The sequence below is a fragment of the Heterodontus francisci genome, chromosome 20 (genome assembly GCF_036365525.1).
Source record: "Heterodontus francisci isolate sHetFra1 chromosome 20, sHetFra1.hap1, whole genome shotgun sequence".
Taxonomy (NCBI): Eukaryota; Metazoa; Chordata; class Chondrichthyes; order Heterodontiformes; family Heterodontidae; genus Heterodontus; species Heterodontus francisci.
Window position 1 is genome coordinate 64180449 of NC_090390.1, and position 20521 is coordinate 64200969.

General features: G+C 42.1%; 1 protein-coding gene across 2 annotated transcripts in view; it reads right to left on the reverse strand.

Moving 5' to 3' along the window:
• The window catches only part of afap1l2 (actin filament associated protein 1-like 2), a 248996-nt gene that overhangs the window by 115597 nt on the left and 112878 nt on the right, over positions 1-20521 (reverse strand). For both annotated transcript variants that reach the window (XM_068052952.1, XM_068052953.1), the window contains 2 exons: positions 17477-17605; positions 6435-6515 (listed from right to left, as the gene is read on the reverse strand). In XM_068052952.1, the coding sequence (XP_067909053.1) occupies positions 6435-6515; positions 17477-17605 (210 nt within the window). The remainder of the gene's footprint in view (positions 1-6434; positions 6516-17476; positions 17606-20521) is intronic.

The following is a 20521-nucleotide window of genomic DNA, read 5'->3' on the forward strand; positions in this document are numbered from 1 at the left end:
ACCTATTTTCAGACAACGATACAAAGTTTGACATTTTCTGGATGGGTTGGTGGATAAGGATAGTGCCTAATAAGCACTGTGCTATGGACACCAGATGATCCCAGAGTTGATTCCTGCTTTGTGTTGAGTTGGTTGATTTTAACCTGGGTAACAAATGGGTCATGATAATTGGCACCTATTCCCTTTAACCATAGAGCAAACCAAAAAGCAATGTCCTGAATGTTATCTGCATATGCCTGATGTGGAGTAAGGATAGGAATAAGTCTGACTGTGATGGCCTGGGTTGGTCAAACAGCTTGCCCCCATTCATTACCCTTGCTCACAAATGAACAACAGCCACTTGGGCAAGGTACCAGTGAGTAGCTATTGCTTAGTAATCATAGCCCACCAAGAGTCAATGCTTTCAGGAGAGAAACTAAATGTGTGAGCAGTATTCTTTTTTATTCATTCATGAAATATGGGTGTCGGTGACAATTGCCCTTGAGAAGGGGTAGTGGTGAGCCACCTTCTTGAACCACTACAGTTCATGTGGTGTAGAAACACCCACAGTGTTGGTACAGAGGGAATTCCAGGATTTAGACCCAGCAACAGTGAAGGAACAGCAATATAATTCCTAGTCAGGATGGTGTGTCAGGTGGTAGTGTTCCCATGGATCTGCTGCCCTTGTCCTTCCAGGTAGTACAGGTCATGGGTTTAGAAGAGGCTGTCAAAGAAGCCTTGCTGATTTGCTGCAGTGCATCTTGTAGATGGTACATACTGCTGCCACTGTGCACCGGTGGTGGAGAGAATGAATGTTTAAGGTGGTGAACAGGGTGCCGATCAATTGGGCTGCTTTGTCCTGGATGGTGTCAAGCTTCTAGAGTGTTGTTGGAGCTGCATCCAGGCAACAGGGGAGTATTCCATTACACTTTTGACTTTTGCCTTGTAGATGGTGGAGTTAAGAGTGAGTTACTTGCCACAGAATTCCCAGCCACTGACTTGCTCTTATAGCCACAGTATTTATGTGGTTCATTCAGTTACGTTTCTGGTCAATGGTGACCCCAGAATGTTAATGGTATGGGATTCAGTAATGTCACTGAATGTCAAGGGGAGGTGGTCAGATTCTCTCTTGTTGGAGATGGTCACTGCCTGGCACATAATAAGCATATTCATAAATGTTAGTCCAGCACATAATTACATGAAAATTAGCAGTACTGAAAAAGCTGGTATACCTAGGAAGCTATTAATGAATGAAAATTAGTGCAGTCAAAGAGAACAGACCTGACAATGATTTTGTTATTCTTTTTGGCATACAGTGCCACAAGGGCGGCACAGTGGCGCAGGGGCAGCACAGTGGCGCAGGGGCGGCGCAGTGGTTAGCACTGCAGCCTCACAGCTCCAGCGACCCGGGTTCAATTCTGGGTACTGCCTGTGTGGAGTTGGCAAGTTCTCCCTGTGTCTGCGTGGGTTTCCTCCGGGTGCTCCGGTTTCCTCCCACATGCCAAAGACTTGCAGGTTGATAGGTAAATTGGCCATTAGCAATTGCCCCTAGTATAGGTAGGTGGTAGGGAAATATAGGGACAGATGGGGATGTGGTAGGAATATGGAATTAGTGTAGGATTAGTATAAATGGGTGGTTGATGGTCGGCATAGACTCAGTGGGCCGAAGGGCCTGTTTCAGTGCTGTATCTCTAAACTAAACTAAACCCCAGTGCTGAGATAAACTAAATATTGGTACAGTTGTTATGGGTATACTTTTTAATGGAAAATAGTACTGGTCAAGTCAACTCTAATTTCCTCCAAAGGAAAAGTAAAGAAAAAAAGTTATCAACCTGTCTAGATAAGCTAGTTCAAATTCTGAGAAGGATTGTGATCTAAACATGATGTTTCACAGCAAATTAAGTCTCGTGTTTGTCAGTACAAATATCAAATATGGGACTTTGTTCCGATCATCCAAGTTAAATGTTGGAGACTAAAGTTGCATTTCGTGGCTATAGTAAGCTGCCAAGATGAGTAAATGATCTGGAATTTTTAAAAAAATCAATTATGTTGCAATTGTTTGGACTTCTTTAAGAATAAATATTCTGGTAGAATTATAACCTCCCCTACCAAAAGAACTAGTCTCAAATATTTAAAAGGTGGGACAAGCAAACCCAATTTATTTACCTCAATAGTTAGTCAGAATAATGTATTACAACTGCACATCTTATTTACATTCTGGTTTTCAAGGAAGCATTGTACTATTTTTACTACTTTCCTGGAGAGCACAAAGGTAATGGTAGGTGGTTTATCCTGTACTTCTTTTTCACTTAGTACTAGTAGTATGTTATCACACACTAAGAGGCATATATTGAACAGAAAGACAATGGGCTGGATTTTACTGTAGGCGGATGGGACTTTGCCACCGACATAAAATTTGGCGGCGAACCCGCTTCCGCCTACAGTAAAATCCGGCCCAATGCCACCAATAATGTGATACTTCCCACTGAATTCACAACATTCTGATCCCCAGCCGGAGCTTGAACTCTCAAGCCTCTGCTTCACCAGTAACATTACAGCTATGCCAACAAGTCCTTTTGGTGCCTTCTGAAGTGTTTTCAGAGACGTTTGTCGCTTTATAACTAATTTAGTTGAAGATTTCATCCTGGTAGAAAAGGCATTTCTTTGACAGCAGCTGCAGGGTTGATAGTTGTCTGCTTCACTGCTTGAAGGTAATTAGAGTTGACTTGACCATTTAACAACTGTACCAATATTTGCCATCCTGATACAGTGGATGTGTCTGCAGCTGGAGCAGTGTCATTGTCAGGGTTTTCTGGTAGGTTTCAAGTCATCCTGGCGTAAGTAATTTACACAATTAAACCAGAATGACAGAGTTCCAGAAGACCGGTTGCTGGCTTGGTTTTAATGATACTGCAAAAGGAAGAGACTGTAGCCACATAATGCGAACATTTCTTAGTCAGCGCCAAAACATCTGCTTGTTGAGTGAAGATGAAAGCCTTTGCAAATGCTGGGATTCAACTGCCAATGAAAGCAGGATTAGATACTGACCACACATATACTTCCTGGGGCCTAACTCAAGAAAAGAATGATCAGTAAATTTGAGTTTAAGTTTGATGAACAGTACATTCCAAAGAGTTACAAGTGCAATGCCAAAGCATCTGCAGAGTGGTTTTCTGAACAGTGCCCCTGATAAAAAATCAACTTGTATATAGTTTTAGTATTAAACATATTTTATTACAAATGATATTATGAAAGAGTTTCCCAATTTTCCTAGGACTATTACCTACAAGGATAATGTCAGTTTTCTCTTCCCCAATACACAGGCGATCCAACCTAATGAAGATTTTAGACAATAAATTCCTTGGTCATGAGTATTTTTCGATATATAATGTATTGTAAATTATCCATATTTTCTGCTTGATTATAATGAATGAATTTTCAAATCGAAGCTCTTTCAAGTTTGTGGACCATATATATATATATATATATATGTTATATATTATATGAAGTAATAAAGCCATGTTATATGTACACCATATAGTAAGACCACCTCCAGGCGCGTATCCATTGTCTCTCGAGATAAGGAGGCCCAAAAGAAAGAAATAGTAAGATTAATCATGGGATGTGGGAGTCGTTGGCTAGGCCAGCATTTTGCTACTTTTGCTTTTGTAACAGAGACAAAGATACAAATTGACCATAAATATTGAAAAAACCTCAAAACTCCAAATGATTAAATGATTACTCTCATTCTAAGTGGGAATTACAACTGATCCTGCAATGGAGCAAATGAGATATATCATGGATAATTCTGCACAATAGTTTGATTATACACTTCAACTAACTAGACTTCAGTTCCTCACCTTCAATGAACACCAGATATAACACCAAACATTTCTAATAAATCAATTATTCTGAACAGATTGCTTATCACAAAACAAGATGCTCTGGATTGATTTCAAAGTAACTTTAGCTGGGCTTATTAGAAAAAAGTCATCATGTCGCTACACCATATTTACAAAATGTTAAGATATGGTACCATAGGTATGTCTTTCCTTATTTGTTGACAGGTGGTTAACCCTTACCAATAACATAGGGGAGAAAGGCAGCCTATGGACCATGTGCTTCTGAGAACAAACTATCCTTCTGTTGCCATATTGACTATGGGATCTTTCTTCCTTCTTTGTACAAGGGTCCTGTTAAGACTGCACCTTTAACTAAACAGAGAAAACTGGAGCTTGATGTTGGCATCCAGATGTTCTGGGACAAGCAATTGCAACTGAATAGCCTGGGTAAAGGACTCCTGAGGACCCCATCATAGGCAAAAGTGTGCCCCCTTCTGACAGAAGATGGGATATTTGTCTTGTCATTCTTTGAAGTGCCCACTGACTTCAAGAGATTCACTTGGTAGAATTAGAAACATGCATCAATTTCTCTGCATTTCTGGTCATGCTTATACTGCTGGGGCCATTGGAACCAATTTTAGATCCTGCTGTGATCAGAAAAGGGCATAGTTAAAGTGCAATGAAGCTTCCTAATTGACATAGATCTGATATACATGGATTTTACATGACTCTTGTGTTTCTGATGGGGCTTGGGACAAGCAACAGAAGCTTCTGTCTGAAACAGGAGGAGCATCATTTAAGTATGGAAATATCCGACACACATTTCCTGATGAAGTAACTAGGCATCCAGGGTTGCGAGGGACTGAAAGGTCAGGTGGAAGTTCATTTAATATGTAGGTAAAGTCTTTTATACCATTTCTGAATCATTTTTGATTTTATTTTTGCTTTAACTTTTACATTAGCACTTAGGTTCTCATGAGACATTTTATCTCGCTGTCTTCAAAGTGCCTGGCAGAGCTTCCTGCTCCTTCAAATAATTCCATGAGCTCTTTAACATCCACCACAACATCTAGGTGAGGTAGGAAGGGCCTTGGTTTGACATCTGTTCTGAAGAACAGCATTTCCAACAGCAGCACTCCTTCAGTACTGTACTCCCTCGCACGGCCCACCCTCAGCACGGCACTGCAGTAACATCCTATGGGCTCAAGTCTTGAAGTGGAGCTTGAAATCCCAACTTTCTAATCCAGAGTAATAAGTGCCACCAACTGACTCAAGCTGACTTAAAGTAGGGTTTGCTAAAAGCCACGAGAAAATAGCCATGACTGCAGTCCCCTAAACAACAAAATAAGAAGGAGCAACACAACAAAAAGACATTGAAAAGGCATGAATTTCTTAAAAGGACACTGTCTCTGAACAACTTTTGTGGACAACAGCACATCTTAACATACATGCATTTAGTTTTGTTCAGTTGCGCGTTGGGTACGTGCAGAAAACCATCACCATATTTAAAAAAAGAGTTTCCAAACCAAGCTCCTGAGAAATCCACACAGGAGCATCTGCTTGTTCGGCTGTAGGAGCACATGGCCTGTAGGGATGCACCTCATTTGCCCATGTCTGGAGAACTTAGGAGCAGATTGGCAAGAGCCAATTGATGGCTGGCACGGATACAATGGGCTGATGGGCCTGTTTCTGTGCTGTATAACTCTATGACTCTGACTCACTGAGAGCCAAAGCCCATGTGTACTGCTACAGTTTAATCAGTTGAAACTATGCTGTCATTGTCCAATCAGGACCATCCTCAGTATTAGGACTTGCAGGGTTATCTGGAGCTACTTGGAATGAATCACAATCCCATTGATAGGCCCAATCTCCAGGCTCCATTATTTAGCCTGATTGGCAGGTCAATCATCAACAGTATTCTGGAGGACTGCAGAGCCCCTTCACTTATCAAATCTGCCAAAGTGGGTTGACTTGACTTATCTTACAGCCATTGCAACCCTAAAGAGAACCAGTTAGTTCTTCCCTCAAGGAGTTCTGAATAAGTGAGGTGGACAGCAGGTACAGAACTCAAGGGCAGCATGCTGAGAAGCACAACTCCTCAAAATTGTAAGAGCACATTGCCACCATCCTCCTGACCATAATGCTGACACACATCACATCCCATAGGGTGATGGTTTCACCAATTAAAGATGCAGAACTTCAGCATATTCTACTTCCTTTCTGCGCCCCAATCATGACAATCACTAGATGCTAGATACATGAACAAAAGAACTTGCATTTAGGTACTGCCTTTCATGTCCATGTGTTCTCTACCTAGCTTCCAGTTAACACCTTCCAGTAGCTGATTCACTATATAATGGACATCTGCTTTCAGCTAGGTGGAAAAGCCTGTTTCACATTTTGTCCCTTTCAGGTCTTCTCATGCTGTGTGCCATTCTTTAGCCATGATGGCAACTGGTAGATCTGCTCTTTGACCTCAGTGTGAGTGACATAATGACAAAATATTATATGAATGAAGACAACCTTCCAATATGAATATAAATGCAAACTATAAATATAAAAGCCTTTTACATAGTGAAAGACACAGGAAAATATCTCCAGTGGTCTACTCACCTTTCTCTGATCCTTTCTTCTCAGTTGCAATTGTTTCTTCAAGCAGCACCTTGTTCATATAAATATACTCCTCCTCTCCAGCTACAAATTTAAGCAGAAGTAATATATTCTAGTTATGTCAAATGGGAAATATGCATATTAAAAAGTAAATGAATAAATATTTCATACGTTATAAAAATACATGAAGAGTTTGAAGGAAAAAAAGACAATTCAACTTATTATAGGCAATTTATTAGATTATGGACTGCACCCAGTCTATCCAAGGGAATTTTGTTTTGTTTGCAAAGTTAAAGAGACTCTGTAGCCTAACCTTAATTCCTTGCACGTGCGAAGGACAATTTTTCAAAGATTTCATAAACAGAGCAATTAAGAGTTGTGGTCTATTTCATCATCAAGATATGGACAGGCCCAAACTGATAGAACTCCTCACAATGTATTCCTTAGCAATTTCTGAACAGCACGATTTGAAATCTCTGCATCGATCAATGACCAACACGCACGGACAATAGATTTCCATTAATCATCATATTTTTGAGGCAGTACTGCCCTGCTCCTGCATGTGGTGCATCAGCTGAATTATTCATTGCTCCCTGAGATCAGTTGGTAACATTCTTCCCTCTTAGTCAGAAGACTGTGGGTTCAAGCATGACTCCAGAATATAAATCGAGGCTGATGTGCAGGAAGGTCCCAAAGCACTATTATTAAAAGTTCACTGACCTGAAACGTTAACTCCGCTTTTCTCTCCACAGATGCTGCCAGACCTGCTGAGTATTTCCAGCATTTCTTGTTTTAGTTCAAAGTTCCAGCATCTGCAGTATTTTGCTTTTATATTATTGTTAAAAGTTCTCCTGGTCTCCTGACCAATATTCCTCCCTCAGCTAATACGACCACTGGTCATTTATCTCAATGTTGCATGTAAGATACTGTTGTGTGAATATGGCTTCTACATTTGCCTGCACAACACTCACTGTCCATTAAAAGTACTTAATTTATGTGAAGCTATTGAAATGTTACTGGCTGTCGTAAGCCACTGTATAAGTGTTTTTTTTCCTCAATCTGTATATATCATAGAGCACTTCCTGCACAAAGCAGTGCACACAAAAAACTTGTATCCTCAGGCTGGATTTTATCTGGCAATGGGGGTCCCAGTGGCAGGCTGAGGGAAGGAGTGGGGGGGAAGAGACCCCGCCTTGAGCCTCCGTCAGACCACCATAGCTATTTAATGGTGGGCAGCCAATCAAGCCCCTCCTCCAGAGCTGCTGGCGAATCGGATGGCAGGTAGCTCTGCAGTACTGGTACTACTACTGGGAGCAGTGGCCATGCCGCTTCTGCAGGTGGCCATGCAGTACCAGAGAGAGAGAAGACCCCAGGAGAGGTAAGTGGCGTCAGGGTCATTGGGGACATTCAGACAGGCTCTGGTGACAGGGTGACGGGGTGGGGAGGGGGGGCGGTGGGGGGAGTTGGTGAGGGTGGGGGGATTGCCCCCAAAGGAGGGACTGCCCCACTGACCCTTAGGAGGCTACCAGGCTTTATCTGGCATCATCTTCCTGCGGCAGCGGGCCCCTCCGCCCTCAATAAAATTGAGGTGGAGGCGAGAAGCAGCCCTTAAGTGGCCATTACTTAAGGGCCACAATTGGCCTGGGGTGGGAAAGCCATCCCCTACCTTCTCTGCCCTGGACAAAATGGCAGGGGGCACCACCGGGAGTGGCAGCCCCTGCCATTTAGTTTGCCCCCACCCGCCTCCATTCACACCTCCAAGAGCAAAACAAAATCCAGCCCATAATATATGACGCAGTTGAGAGTGCACCTGCATGTTTTATTTACCATTAGGAAAAAAATGAATGAAAATTCAAGCAAGCTACAAAATGGGAATGCTAGCCTCCATTCCTGACTTTTTAATTTGCAATTCCAGCATGTGATATACTGAATTGGGAATATAAAAGGATAAAATTGACCTCTCTTACCTCTGAACCAGTCAACAAGATGCAGAAGTAATGGGTTGCCACGAATCAACAACAACAAAACATGTATCTACATAGTGCCAAGTCAAACATTCCCAAGGCAATTCACAGGAATATTATCAAATAAAATGTGACACCGAGCCACATAAGGGGATATAAGGCAGATGAACAAAAATCTTGGTCAAAGAAGTATGTTTTAAGGAGCATCTTAAAGGAGGAAAGAGAGGTTGAGAGGCAGAGAGGTTTATGGAGGAGCTCCAGAGCTTAGCATTGAGATAGTTAAAGGCATGGCTGCCAATGGTAGAGTGTTAAAATTGAGGATTTTCAAGAGGCCAGAATTGAAGGAGAGCATATATTTCAGAGGGTTGTATTGCTGCAGGAGATTACAGAGACAGGGAGGACCGAGGCCATTGAAGAATCTTAACATAAGGATGAGAATTTTAAAATTAAGGCATTGCTTAACCGGGAGCCAGTGTAGGTCAGTGAGCATAAGGGTGTAAGTAAGGACATGGGTAGCAGAGTTTTGGATGACCTCAAATTTACAGAGTAGAATGTGGGGACAGAGCAGGAGTGCATTGGAATGCTCAAGTTTACACGTAACAATGTTACATAGAGGAAATAGACAGTCTTAGTGATGGTGCAGATATGTGGTTGGAAGCTCACCTCAGTGTCAAATCTGACACAATGGTTGTGAATAGTTTGCTTCACCTCAAGACGTGTTGCCAGGAAAAGGGATGGGTGGTAGCTCGGGAACAGAGTTTGTGATGTGGACTGAAGACAATAACTTCAGTCTTCCCAATATTTGGTTGGAGGAGATTTCAGCTCATTCAATACTGGCTGTCGGACAAATAGTTTGAAAATTTAGGAACAGTGGAGAGGTCGAAAGAGTTAGTGGTGAGATTGAGCTGGGTGTCATCAGCATACATGTGGAAACTGGAAAACTAATGAGTTTTCAGATGGTATCACTGAGGAACAGCATGTAGAAGAGAAATAGGAGGGGGCCAAGGATAGATCCTTGTGGGACACCAGAGGTAATGTCAAACACATTTTTGCTTAGCCCTGCCCTTATCCTGTCTGTGATCTATTTGCTCTCTGAGGATCAGACATCACCGGGCAGCACAGTGGCACAGTGGCTAGCACCGCAGCCTCACAGCTCCAGCCACCCAGGTTCGGTTCTGGGTACTGTCTGTGTAGAGTTTGCAAGTTCTCCCTGTGACCGCGTGGGTTTCCGCTGGGTGCTCCGGTTTCCTCCCACAGCCAAAGACTTGCAGGTTGATAGGTAAATTGGCCATTGTAAATTGCCCCTAGTGTAGGTAGGTGGTAGGACAATTGTGGGGATGTGGTAGGGAATATGGGATTAATGTAGGATTAGTATAAATGGGTGGTTGATGTCAGCACAGACTTGGTGGGCCAAAGGGCCTGTTTCAGTGCTGTATCTCTAAATAAATATCTCTAAAAAAAAAACTTGAGAACAAACTCTTTTAACAGTAGCCTCTTTCAGTTTTCCCATGTTTCTTCCTGGTCATTGTTCTGACAATCTTCCACCAAAGCTCTCGAAGAAACAGTGTCAGGAGCCATTTTTACCTCTTTACACTGTTCCTTCAGGGGTTCCACTGAGGTTACTGATGCAGGTCAAGAGAACTCTGTGGACCTTTCCAGATGATTATTTTTAACATTCCTAATAACCTAGTATTGCATTATGGTACGACCGAGGCGAGAGGATTGCACTGTTTATTCTAGTTCCACTTCTCCACGTTTAAATTTTTTTCCACTTACCAATGGACTCTATTTTTATCCCAGAATAAAACACACCAACCAGATTCCTTTAACAAACAACAAAATTATCAGTTTATTATAAATCAAGTCTTAACCAGTAATGAAGTAAAGCATAAACACACAGATTGAAATATTAAAGTTCCCTTTTTACCTTAGCCCCTCACACTCACGCACACATACATATATAGGTTAACAGGAAACATAAAAGGGATTTTTGGTTTAGAGCTCTGTTACAAATAAAAACAGACAAAAAAAAACACTTAGGCTGAATATTTGCTCATTCTTAAAGAAAAAAAGGGAAGATATAGAAAGATGTCCTTTGTTCTGGTTTGGCATCCCAAATGCTGTCACTAGGAACTTCCAGAACAGTTCTTTCAGGCGATGTTGAAGATCAGTTTGCGTAGACTTTCCAAGAAATGCTGCTATAGAGGCTTCAGATAGGCCTTCCAGCAGAAATGCAGCAACAGGGGTTTCAGTTCCCACACATTTGATATGCTGGATTTCTTCACATACAGAAGGAAAGAAGAAATGCAGGGTTTCTTTCCAAAAGAGAGAAAGAGATGAGCTGGGTTTTCTTGGTAGGCAAAAACCAACTGTACTTTAACAATTCAATGTGAAACCAAAAATATTCCAGAAGTCAAGTCTAATGACCTCTATAAATCTTGACCTTCCCTGTAAACATCTCCAAGTCAAAACAACAAGCCCCCTGCCGGTATTTTATCTGAAAACAGATGCCTTCCAGCCAAGTCCAGGCAGCCTTCTGGTGACCTCTTTTAAAAAAAAAACACTAAGTTCAGCATCTCTTCAAGCTTCCAGATGAATCAATGTCCATAATACAATGTTAGGACCAGGTGAGTAAGGTGTCTTGGATTTTCTTTCAGCCTCACCTCTTCTTACTGTAACAGGGTTTAATTTTAAACACACTGTGTTTTAGCTCCCCCTTGGTGAATCCTTGTTCACCGCTTTCCAATTATAAGGCAAAGAAACCAGCACAAACAGGCTTTCTTAGGTTTAAAGAAGAAAAGTTGAAATTTATTGACCTTAAACTTAGGGTTGGATTTTACCGCTGGCGCCTGGGACTTCGCCTAGCCCGGGGTTCCGACCTGCATTTTCCGGGTCCCCGGGCTTTAACTGTCCCAAGCCGGGACTTCCACCCATTTGAGCGAGGAGGTCCTGCCTCAGTGAGCTGCCAGTCGATCAGCAGGCCGGCAGCTCTTAGTCCCAGCAGCACCACTGGGAGCGGTGGCCACTGTGAGGACTGCAGCCCAGTCGATGCCATGGAGCCAGGACTTCAGGTAAGTTGGGTTTGCCTCGCCGGAGGTGGGGGGGGGGGGGTGGTGATCGATCGTGGTGGCAAAGCAAGGGTTGTCGTTTGAGGGGAGTGGGGGTTGGGGATGTCTTGGTTCCCAGGGGTGGGTTGGGAGGCGGGTGTGGCCCTCAATTGGGCACCCTGTGCCCAACTGCCATGGCCCCCCCCCCGCGCATGAAAAGGCAGGCAGCTATCGCTGAGTGGCCTTTCACATCCCCAGAATGCCTGCTTGCCATGAGTAAAATACCCGTGGAGGCAGGTGGGGGCTCTTAAGTGTCCGCTTAAGGGCCTTGATTGGCCTCGGGCAGGCGGATCGTTTCACCCCCCCTGCCACCCACCCGACCGCTGCAAAGTTGGCCGGAGGTGGGAGCGAGGCGGGATGGCCACCAGGAGCCTCCCGCTCAATTTTACACCGTCCCCATGCCACCATCCGACCTGCTGGGGCAGTGTAAAATTCAGCACTTAAACTCTAATTCAGTTAACGCCTACAGCTGCATGCTGCGGCCCACACTAGCATGGATATGCGACACACATATGCAGATACAGACATAAAAGCAGAAGAAAAACAAAAGTGGAAAAGTTTGAGGCAATATCTGAAGAGTTTTTGATACAGTTCTTAGAGCTCACTGTAGAGTCCTTGAATGTAGGTAGATCTTGCTTTTCGTTGGGACCCCATATTCTTCTTAAACCTTGTTCGTTGTAGGATACTTTTCTCTCTTGGGGTTCATCTGTCTTCAGTGGTTACCGAGGCTATGAGAAAGAGATGGGAGTAGACAGGAGAGAGATACTCTCAGTCCAGGAACAAACAGACTTCTGCCTAAATTGTTTGTACAAATTCAAAAAACTCATGTTGCCCAGCAGGTTAGTCATGTGACTAGCTGGTTTGTCCACGTCCGTTTGTGTATTTGGCCATCTTAGCAGTTAACCTGGAATGCGAACTCCCCCACCTTCAACGTCTGGTGATCAAAAGTCCATTGTGGCTTGAATGTCAGGGAATGGCTGCTTTGTCCTTTCAAACACTATCTGTTAATATGCAAATGTCTTTTCCAGCCATGGCTGATCTGTTTAACAAGTCCTTTCTTCACTCGAGTAACAGTTTAAAATCAATGTTCATGACAAAATTAATGTGCCTCATTCTTGGCAGGTGGGAGCCCAGCATGACATCAACCATAAGTCCTTAAAAACATATTTTACAAAAAAAGAGGCACTCTTTTAACAATTACAAAAGGATAACAGAAACATTTATAATAGCTGAAAACAGCTTTACATTTAGACAACATCTGTTACCTCAACCTCTGCTTTTAAAATTCATTCTACAAATTTATCTACTCCATTTTGGTTCTAACAGGATATCCTAATTGAAACATTGACACTGATGTTAAAGGAGCATCTTTAAGTTCTCACCTTCAAATTAAGTTATTAATAAAATCTCAATGAGTCCCATCTCCAATGGAAGCATGTTATATTGTGTGACCTTTTTGTGGAGTTTTAAATCTAAGAATCATCCTTGTCACTATTTCCTTAATGGTGTCGGACGCATTGATCATCTTTTGAAGGCAAGATGCCATTTTGGAACTACATTCAAACTCACCAACCTACTTTGAAATAGGATCCTAATATTTGGCAGGGGTTCTCCAGAGATTGTTCTCTCTCCTACACTGTTCTATTCAGCTGCAGTACGATTACTCTAACCTTAAAAGTTGACTGATGATGTTACGGTCAAATGAGGAGAGGTCGAAAGTCTTCCCTTTTAGTTTGAAGAGGCAGATGACTGGTTCAGTGGGTCTTTTGGAGACAGTGATGTAGATTATTTCCTCCAATGGGGTTTCTGGTTGTAGCCAGAGTATGCAAAGGTGTCAGTCAACAGTCAGAATTTGAAGCTTGCAAGCTGGAATGGAGCGCGCGTGGGAGATAGCGAGAGCGCGAGAGAGGGCGCGAGAGAGGGCGAGAGAGAGTGAGCGCGCGAGAGCACGAGAGAGAGACAGCGCGCGCGTATGCGCGAGACCCCCACTTGGGTCTGCATGTGTCAGAGTCCAGATGCTTCTCCTTGATATTGCAGAGAAACACAAGCTTAAAACCACGGAGGGGAGGTGCTTGTCACATGACAGTCACTCATTGATTCAAGCATAGTAGTAGGCAATATTTCTTCTTGCTAAAAGAAAAAGAGCAAACAGTTCCCTTAAACTTCCTGGGTCTTGGTTCTTGCTGGGATGAGCAGACATTTCATCTCCCTGTTCACAGCCTTACACTGTAGGAAACAGTGTTACAAATTATCTGGCCATCCTAAGTTGCGAGCAAAGGTAATTTTTAATCTGTTCTTTTTAAATTTCTTTAAAAAATATAAAATCAGATCTCCAGTCAGTGCATTAAAGCAAATTATCATTCAACAAAGCAAGCTGGTGTGACAATGAAAGGATCTCCTTTTTTTCCCCAAAGACTAATGCATGCTGACTGTATAATGAGGGAACATTACTCCTATATTGATTAAACATTGATCTGGTCTCAAAACGGTTTCATACTATAAACAAAAAGGATCTCAATTAATCTACTGGGCTCAAAGATCAAGCAACAAAAAGGCAATGAATGCTACACTAAGATATATCTGCTACAAGTTCATTGTTTTATTGTTAAAGAATTTGGGGTGGACTTCATACAAAGACAGAATGAGGATTTGATCTGCCCTTTGAATGTCAATGACTGGCAGGATTGAGAATTGCATTATCATGTTGAATTTTTTTTGTGAAGTAAGATCTGAGTTGTAATGACCTAGCAATATGGAAAAGCCAAGCAATGTCACTGACCCATGACTTATTATGTCTCCTGTTTATTGCCATCCCAGCAACTACTCCATCTGTCCCAACATAGTTATCCTTTACCTTGTTGGGATAAAATAACAGCTTTGAGAAGCTGAAAAACGAAGTAAAATGAAGTAACTTGTAAGTAACATTGGCTGGTTTCTCCCCCCAGTTCTAATTCTTTGTGGTTTCTTTCATTGAGTTTTATTGTGATTATTGATCTTTTGTGCCTTGTTGGAGCTCTTTCCCAATGCCAGTGACTTGCTCTGTGATTATATTAAAGGTGCACTTCATTTATTTTAGAATTCCTTTCCCCTGGTTCACTTCAAGAAGTCCCTCCCTATCACGCAGTGAGTAAAGCTAAAGCATTTTCCATGCCTCAGGTGTAAATACAGTATATGGTTATTCCATATCAGTTTTAAACTAAGATATATCAAATTTTGTCTGGTCATCCCTAACTCATAATTAGATAAGTCAGAGCACTATTCGTTTACAACAGAAAGCATGTGAACAGAATTGATAGCTTCAAAAATACCCTTCGTCTGAAGTGTGATAAAGAACTCCAAGAAAATCACATGACAACAACTGGAAATAAAAAAGGTTTATGTGATTTGCATGTGCTATATGTGGGAATACAGGTGCTGCTATAACTGGGAATTCGCTGGCAAGCAGTAAGGAAGTAGCGCCATGGTGGACAGAGGACGTTGGAAGAGGATTTCTCAATTTGTTGATATGATAGGTAGATAACTGCCAAGACTTTAGAAGAAATGTGTGATCACACACTCCATTATAAAGCAAAGACATAGTCAGATGGACCAAGATGTGCTGCACTTAGCTTTCTTGGTATTGTCCAAGTTTAGTCTTAGTTAAATATCTTTCTTGTATATTTTCCTTAAAAGATATTTTCTGACTTTCCCTTCACCTGCATTTATCTTTACTGTTAATTTAAATATGTTTGATTAACAAAGCAACAATAGAGCAGGGCTCTTTTCCTTATTACTAAAGTAGGTGATAGGTGATACTAAATCTGGAAGAGAAAAATAACAGATGAACTAATAAGGAGAGCGGCACCAGTTGACTGCATGCTTGACATCTGGTGGAAAATTTGGAGTCTTAGAAAGTTTCTGAAACTTTGGACTTAGTGAATGATTGTCACCAACTCCAATCTTACAATCTATATAAATGATTTGGATATGGGGACCAATTGTAATATTTCCAAATTTGTGGGTGACACAAAACTAGGAGGGAATGTAAGTTTGTAAGGAGGATGCAAGGAGGCTTCAAGGGGATTTGGACAGGTTAAGTGAGTGGGCAAGAACATGGCAGATGGAATATAATGTGAATAAGTGTGAAGTGACCCACTTTGGTAGAAAAAACAGAAAGGCAGAGTATTTCTTAAATGGTGGGAGGTTGGGAAGTGTTGATGTCCAAAGAGACCTAGGTGTCCTTATTCATTAGTCAGTAAAAGCAAGCATGCAGGTACAGCAAGCAATTAAGGCGGCAAATGGTATGTTGGCCTTCATTGCAAGGGGATTTGAGTACAGGAATAAAGATGTATTGCTTCAATTGTATAAAGCCTTGGTGAGACCACACCTGGAGTATTGTGTACAGTTTTGGTCTCCTTATCTAAGAAAGGATACACTTGCCATAGAGGGAGTGCAATGGAGGTTCACCAGACTAATCCCTGGGATGGCAGGATTGTCTTATGAGGAGAGATTGCAGAAACTGGGCCTGTCTTCTCCAGCGTTTCGAATGAGAGGTGATCTCATTGAAACTTACAAAATTCTTGCAGGGCATGACAGGGTAGATGTGGATAGGATGTTTCCTCTGGCTGGTGAGTCTAGAACAAGGGGACACAGTCTCAGAATAAGGGGCAGGCCATTTAAGACTGAGATGAGGAGGAATTTCTTTACTCAGAAGGTAGTGAATTTGTGGAATTCTCTACCCCAGAGGGCTGTGGAAGCTCAATCATTGAGCTTGTTTAAGACAGAAATCGATAGATTTCTGAATACTAATGACATCAAGGGATATGGGGATAGTGGGGAAAAATGGCATAAAGGTAAATGATCAGCCATGATCTGTTTGAATGGTGGAACAGGCTTGATGGGCTGAATGGCCTACTCCTGCTCCTATTTCCTATGATCCAAATAGGACAGTAATAGTAGGTGGGAGAATTATGACTCTTTGGCCCTTATTTTCCACGTAAGCAACATCATGCTTGAAATCTATATTCATCTGAATCCATATAAAAAGGAGTAGATGATATAAAAATAAACTAATTTTCAACTGAAATTGCATACTACTTTCCCAGATCTCACCCAAACCACTAACTTATCTTTCTTTTTCAAATGTTGACTGACTTGCTGTACATTTCCAGCATTTTCTATTTCTTTCTTTCCCTTGCAACCCATAGTTAAAGAGTCACTTGAAATATAAGTGAGAGAACTGTACCAGATATTTATCAACCACAAAAAGATATTTCTTAAGGACTGGCACAAGAGACAATCTGGTGACCACTTCAATATCCAGCATGTATAAAATCCTGTAACAAAGAAACAATTACACAGACAGGAAGATATTTGGACAGCTGTTGCACAAGTATTACTGACTTTTTGGCTGAAGGATAAATTCATATCTGCAATGTTCTCCTCTTGCTTCATACTAGGATGAAGGCATTGTAAACTTTCCTGTACTTTGCCCAAGTGGTCTTTTTCATGTGGAGTCCAGACAGCGTTAACAGGATATTCACGTGGAGGTAATCACAGCCTGCTCCCAAATCTCTGCCCACATCTGTGCACTTTCCAACATGGACCATTCAATTTTTGTTAGGCAATGGTATTAAGAATTATGGAACCATGGTAGGCAGATGGAATTAATATACAGATCAGCCATGATGTAATTGGTACAGGCTCAAGGGCCTGAATGGCCTATGCCTGTTCCTATATTCCTAGAAGGTTCGGAACAGGAATGCTAGTTGATTTTCTCTTCCTAGCCTGGCGGTGCTGAGCCCAATTGTAACATCTTATCCTGCCATCCTGATTACAATCAGCTAACACAGCACAGCCTAGGGATCTAGTCTGCACCTGCTGGCCTGAATGACTTCACTCAGTAGGTAGCTGTGGATTAAGATGTTCTAAAATTCAGTACCACCTAGTTTCCTATCAAAAACCTATTCAAATCAGAGCTAAATCGAACACTGACCTGAAGAACTGATGATGTTGTGAAGTAGATCCGATAAGACACATTTTTTTGCTAAGGCGCTGAGGCTGAGGTTTTCATTATCCAGTAACTTCAAAAATGTCTCAAGTTCTGCAAGCAGCTGATCCAGTGCTAGAAGAAAGAAGTAAAAAAGTTAATGTCAAAATAATATCAACCCACTTTAGGGAAAAAAACTCCAATGAAGAAATGGAAGATCTACAACATTCATATTGGTTAAAAGTTCCATCACTAAATGTGTCATCGCAAAGGAGCCAGCCAGTCACCTGAATCTTCTGTACACTGTGACAAAGAATGTTATCCAATGCACATCTGCATTATGTACAACATGCTATTGTGCTCCGAAATGTATGGCAACTTCAAATTCTATAAAAGCTCTGCTTAGACAGGTTCTGTCCTCTACCCTATGTTGATGCTAGCTTAGCACATTGGGTAGCATTCACATCTCTAAATCAGAAAACTGTCGGTTCAAGCCCCACATCAGGTCTTCAGCACTATAAACAAAATCTTGTGGTTCAGGTGGGTGTTAAAGATCCTTCAAAGTCCTTTCTAAAAAAAAAGGGCAGGGCGTTCCCTTGCTATTCCACATAATCACTGATTACAGATTAATTAGTCGTTCATCACTTCTGTGTTTGTGGAATCTTGCTGGACGTAAAATAGAGATTGTATTTGCCTTCATAATAATGACTATGTGAATTTACCTTAAATTTATCCTGAAACATACTGTGGCACCAGGGTGAAATATTGGCAACCACCATGATTCCCAACAGTGCCTTATATGTGTGGGAATATTTCACTGTCTCAACCTGGCTATGCTGCGAGGTCTACTTCTTCTTGAAAGGGAAAATGAAATGGTTGCAAGCATATAACTAGGGAGGGTTGTTTTAATGCTTTTTTGAACACTCACTAAGCATTTGTTTTGTATCAAACATCCCAATGTTGATTTATGATGCTCATGATGTATTTGCATTTGATATTCAGATTTGACTGTGGAAAATTATAGGGGGGTGGCTATGAAATTACTCAGTTAGCAACAAGTAACGTACATAAAATAACAACTTGACCTTTCCAGATGCATTTGCTGGCTGTAGTTAGAATTGCATTTGGCCAATATTACTTTTCACCCTTATAATTCTCAATCCTTCCATAGAGTTACTTTAGCCTCTGTGCATTTGACCTCTTCAAGGAATATTGACCTTTCATGTTCATCTGACAAATGTCATGCATGAGAATGAATGATGGACAGATTAATTTGAGCTGTATTTTATCATGGGAAGTAACGTCCATTATTTGTGAGGTTCCTCGCCAAAAAAAATTGAAGGACAGTAGGAAGGAACTTAAGAAAGGAGTCAGGAGGGCTAAAAGGGGTCATGAAAAGTCATTGGCAAACAGGATTAAGGAAAATCCCAAGGCTATAAAGAGCAAGAGGGTAACTAGGGAAAGGGTTGGCCCACTCAAGGACAGAGAAGGGAATCTAAGTGTGGAGCCAGAGGAAATGGGCGAGGTACTAAATGAGTACTTTGCATCAGTATTCACCAAAGAGAAGGACTTGGTGGATGATGAGCCTAGGGAAGGGAGTGCAGATAGTCTCAGTCATCTCATTATCGAAAAGGAGGTGGTGTTGGGTGTCTTGCAAAGCATTAAGGTAGATAAGTCCCCAGGGCCTAACGGGATCTACCCCAGAATACTGAGGGAGGCAAGGGAAGAAATTGCTGGGGCCTTGACAGAAATCTTTGCATCCTCATTGGCTACAGGTGAGGTCCTAGAGGACTGGAGAATAGCCAATGTTGTTCCTTTGTTTAAGAAGGGTAGCAAGGATAATTCAGGAAATTATAGGTTGGTGAGCCTTACGTCAGTGGTAGGGAAACTATTGGAGAGGATTCTTCGGGACAGGATTTACTCCCATTTGGAAACAAACAAACTTATTCGCGAGAGACAGCATGGTTTTGTGAAGGGGAGGTCGTGTCTCACTAATTTGATTGAGTTTTTTGAGGAAGTGACAAAGATGATTGATGAAGGAAGGGCAGTGGATGTTATCTATATGGACTTCAGTAAAGGCTTTGACAAGGTCCCTCATGGCAAACTGGTACAAAAGGTGAAGTCACACGGGGTCAGAGGTGAGCTGGCAAGATGGATACAGAACTGGCTCAGTCATAGAAGTCAGAGGGTAGCAGTGGAAGGGTGCTTTTCTGAATGGAGGGATGTGACTAGTGGGGTTCCGCAGGGATCAGTGCTGGGATCTTTGTAGTATATATAAATGATTTGGAGGAAAATGTAGCTGGTCTGATTAGTAAGTTTGCGGACGACACAAAGGTTGGTGGAGTTGCGGATAGTGATGAGGATTGTCAGAGGATACAGCAGGATATAGATCGGTTGGAAACTTGGGTGGAAAAATGGCAGATGGAGTTTAATCCAGACAAATGTGAGGTAATGCATTTTGGAAGGTCTAATGCAGGTGGGAAGTATACAGTAAATGGCAGAACCCTTCGGAGTATTGACAGGCAGAGAGATCTGGGCGTACAGGTCCACAGGTCACTGAAAGTGGCAACGTAGGTGGATAAGGTAGTCAAGAAGGCAAACGGCATGCTTGCCTTCATCGGTTGGGGCATAGAGTATAAAAATCGGCAAGTCATGCTGCAGCTGTACAGAACTTTAGTTAGGCCACACTTAGAAAATTGCGTGCAATTCTGGTTGCCACACTACCAGAAGGACGTGGAGGCTTTGGAGAGGGTACAGAAGAGGTTTACCAGGATGTTGCCTGGTCTGGAGGGCATTAGCTATGAGGAGAGGTTGGATAAACTCGGATTGTTTTCACTGGAACGATGGAGGTGGAGGGGCGACATGATAGAGGTTTACAAAGTTATGAGCGGCATGGACAGAGTGGATAGTCAGAAGCTTTTTCCCAGGGTGGAAGAGTCAGTTACTAGGGGACATTGGTTTAAGGTGCGAGGGGCAAAGTTTAGAGGGGATGTGCGAGGCAAGTTCTTTACACAGAGGGTGGTGAGTGCCTGGAACTTGCTGCCAGGGGAG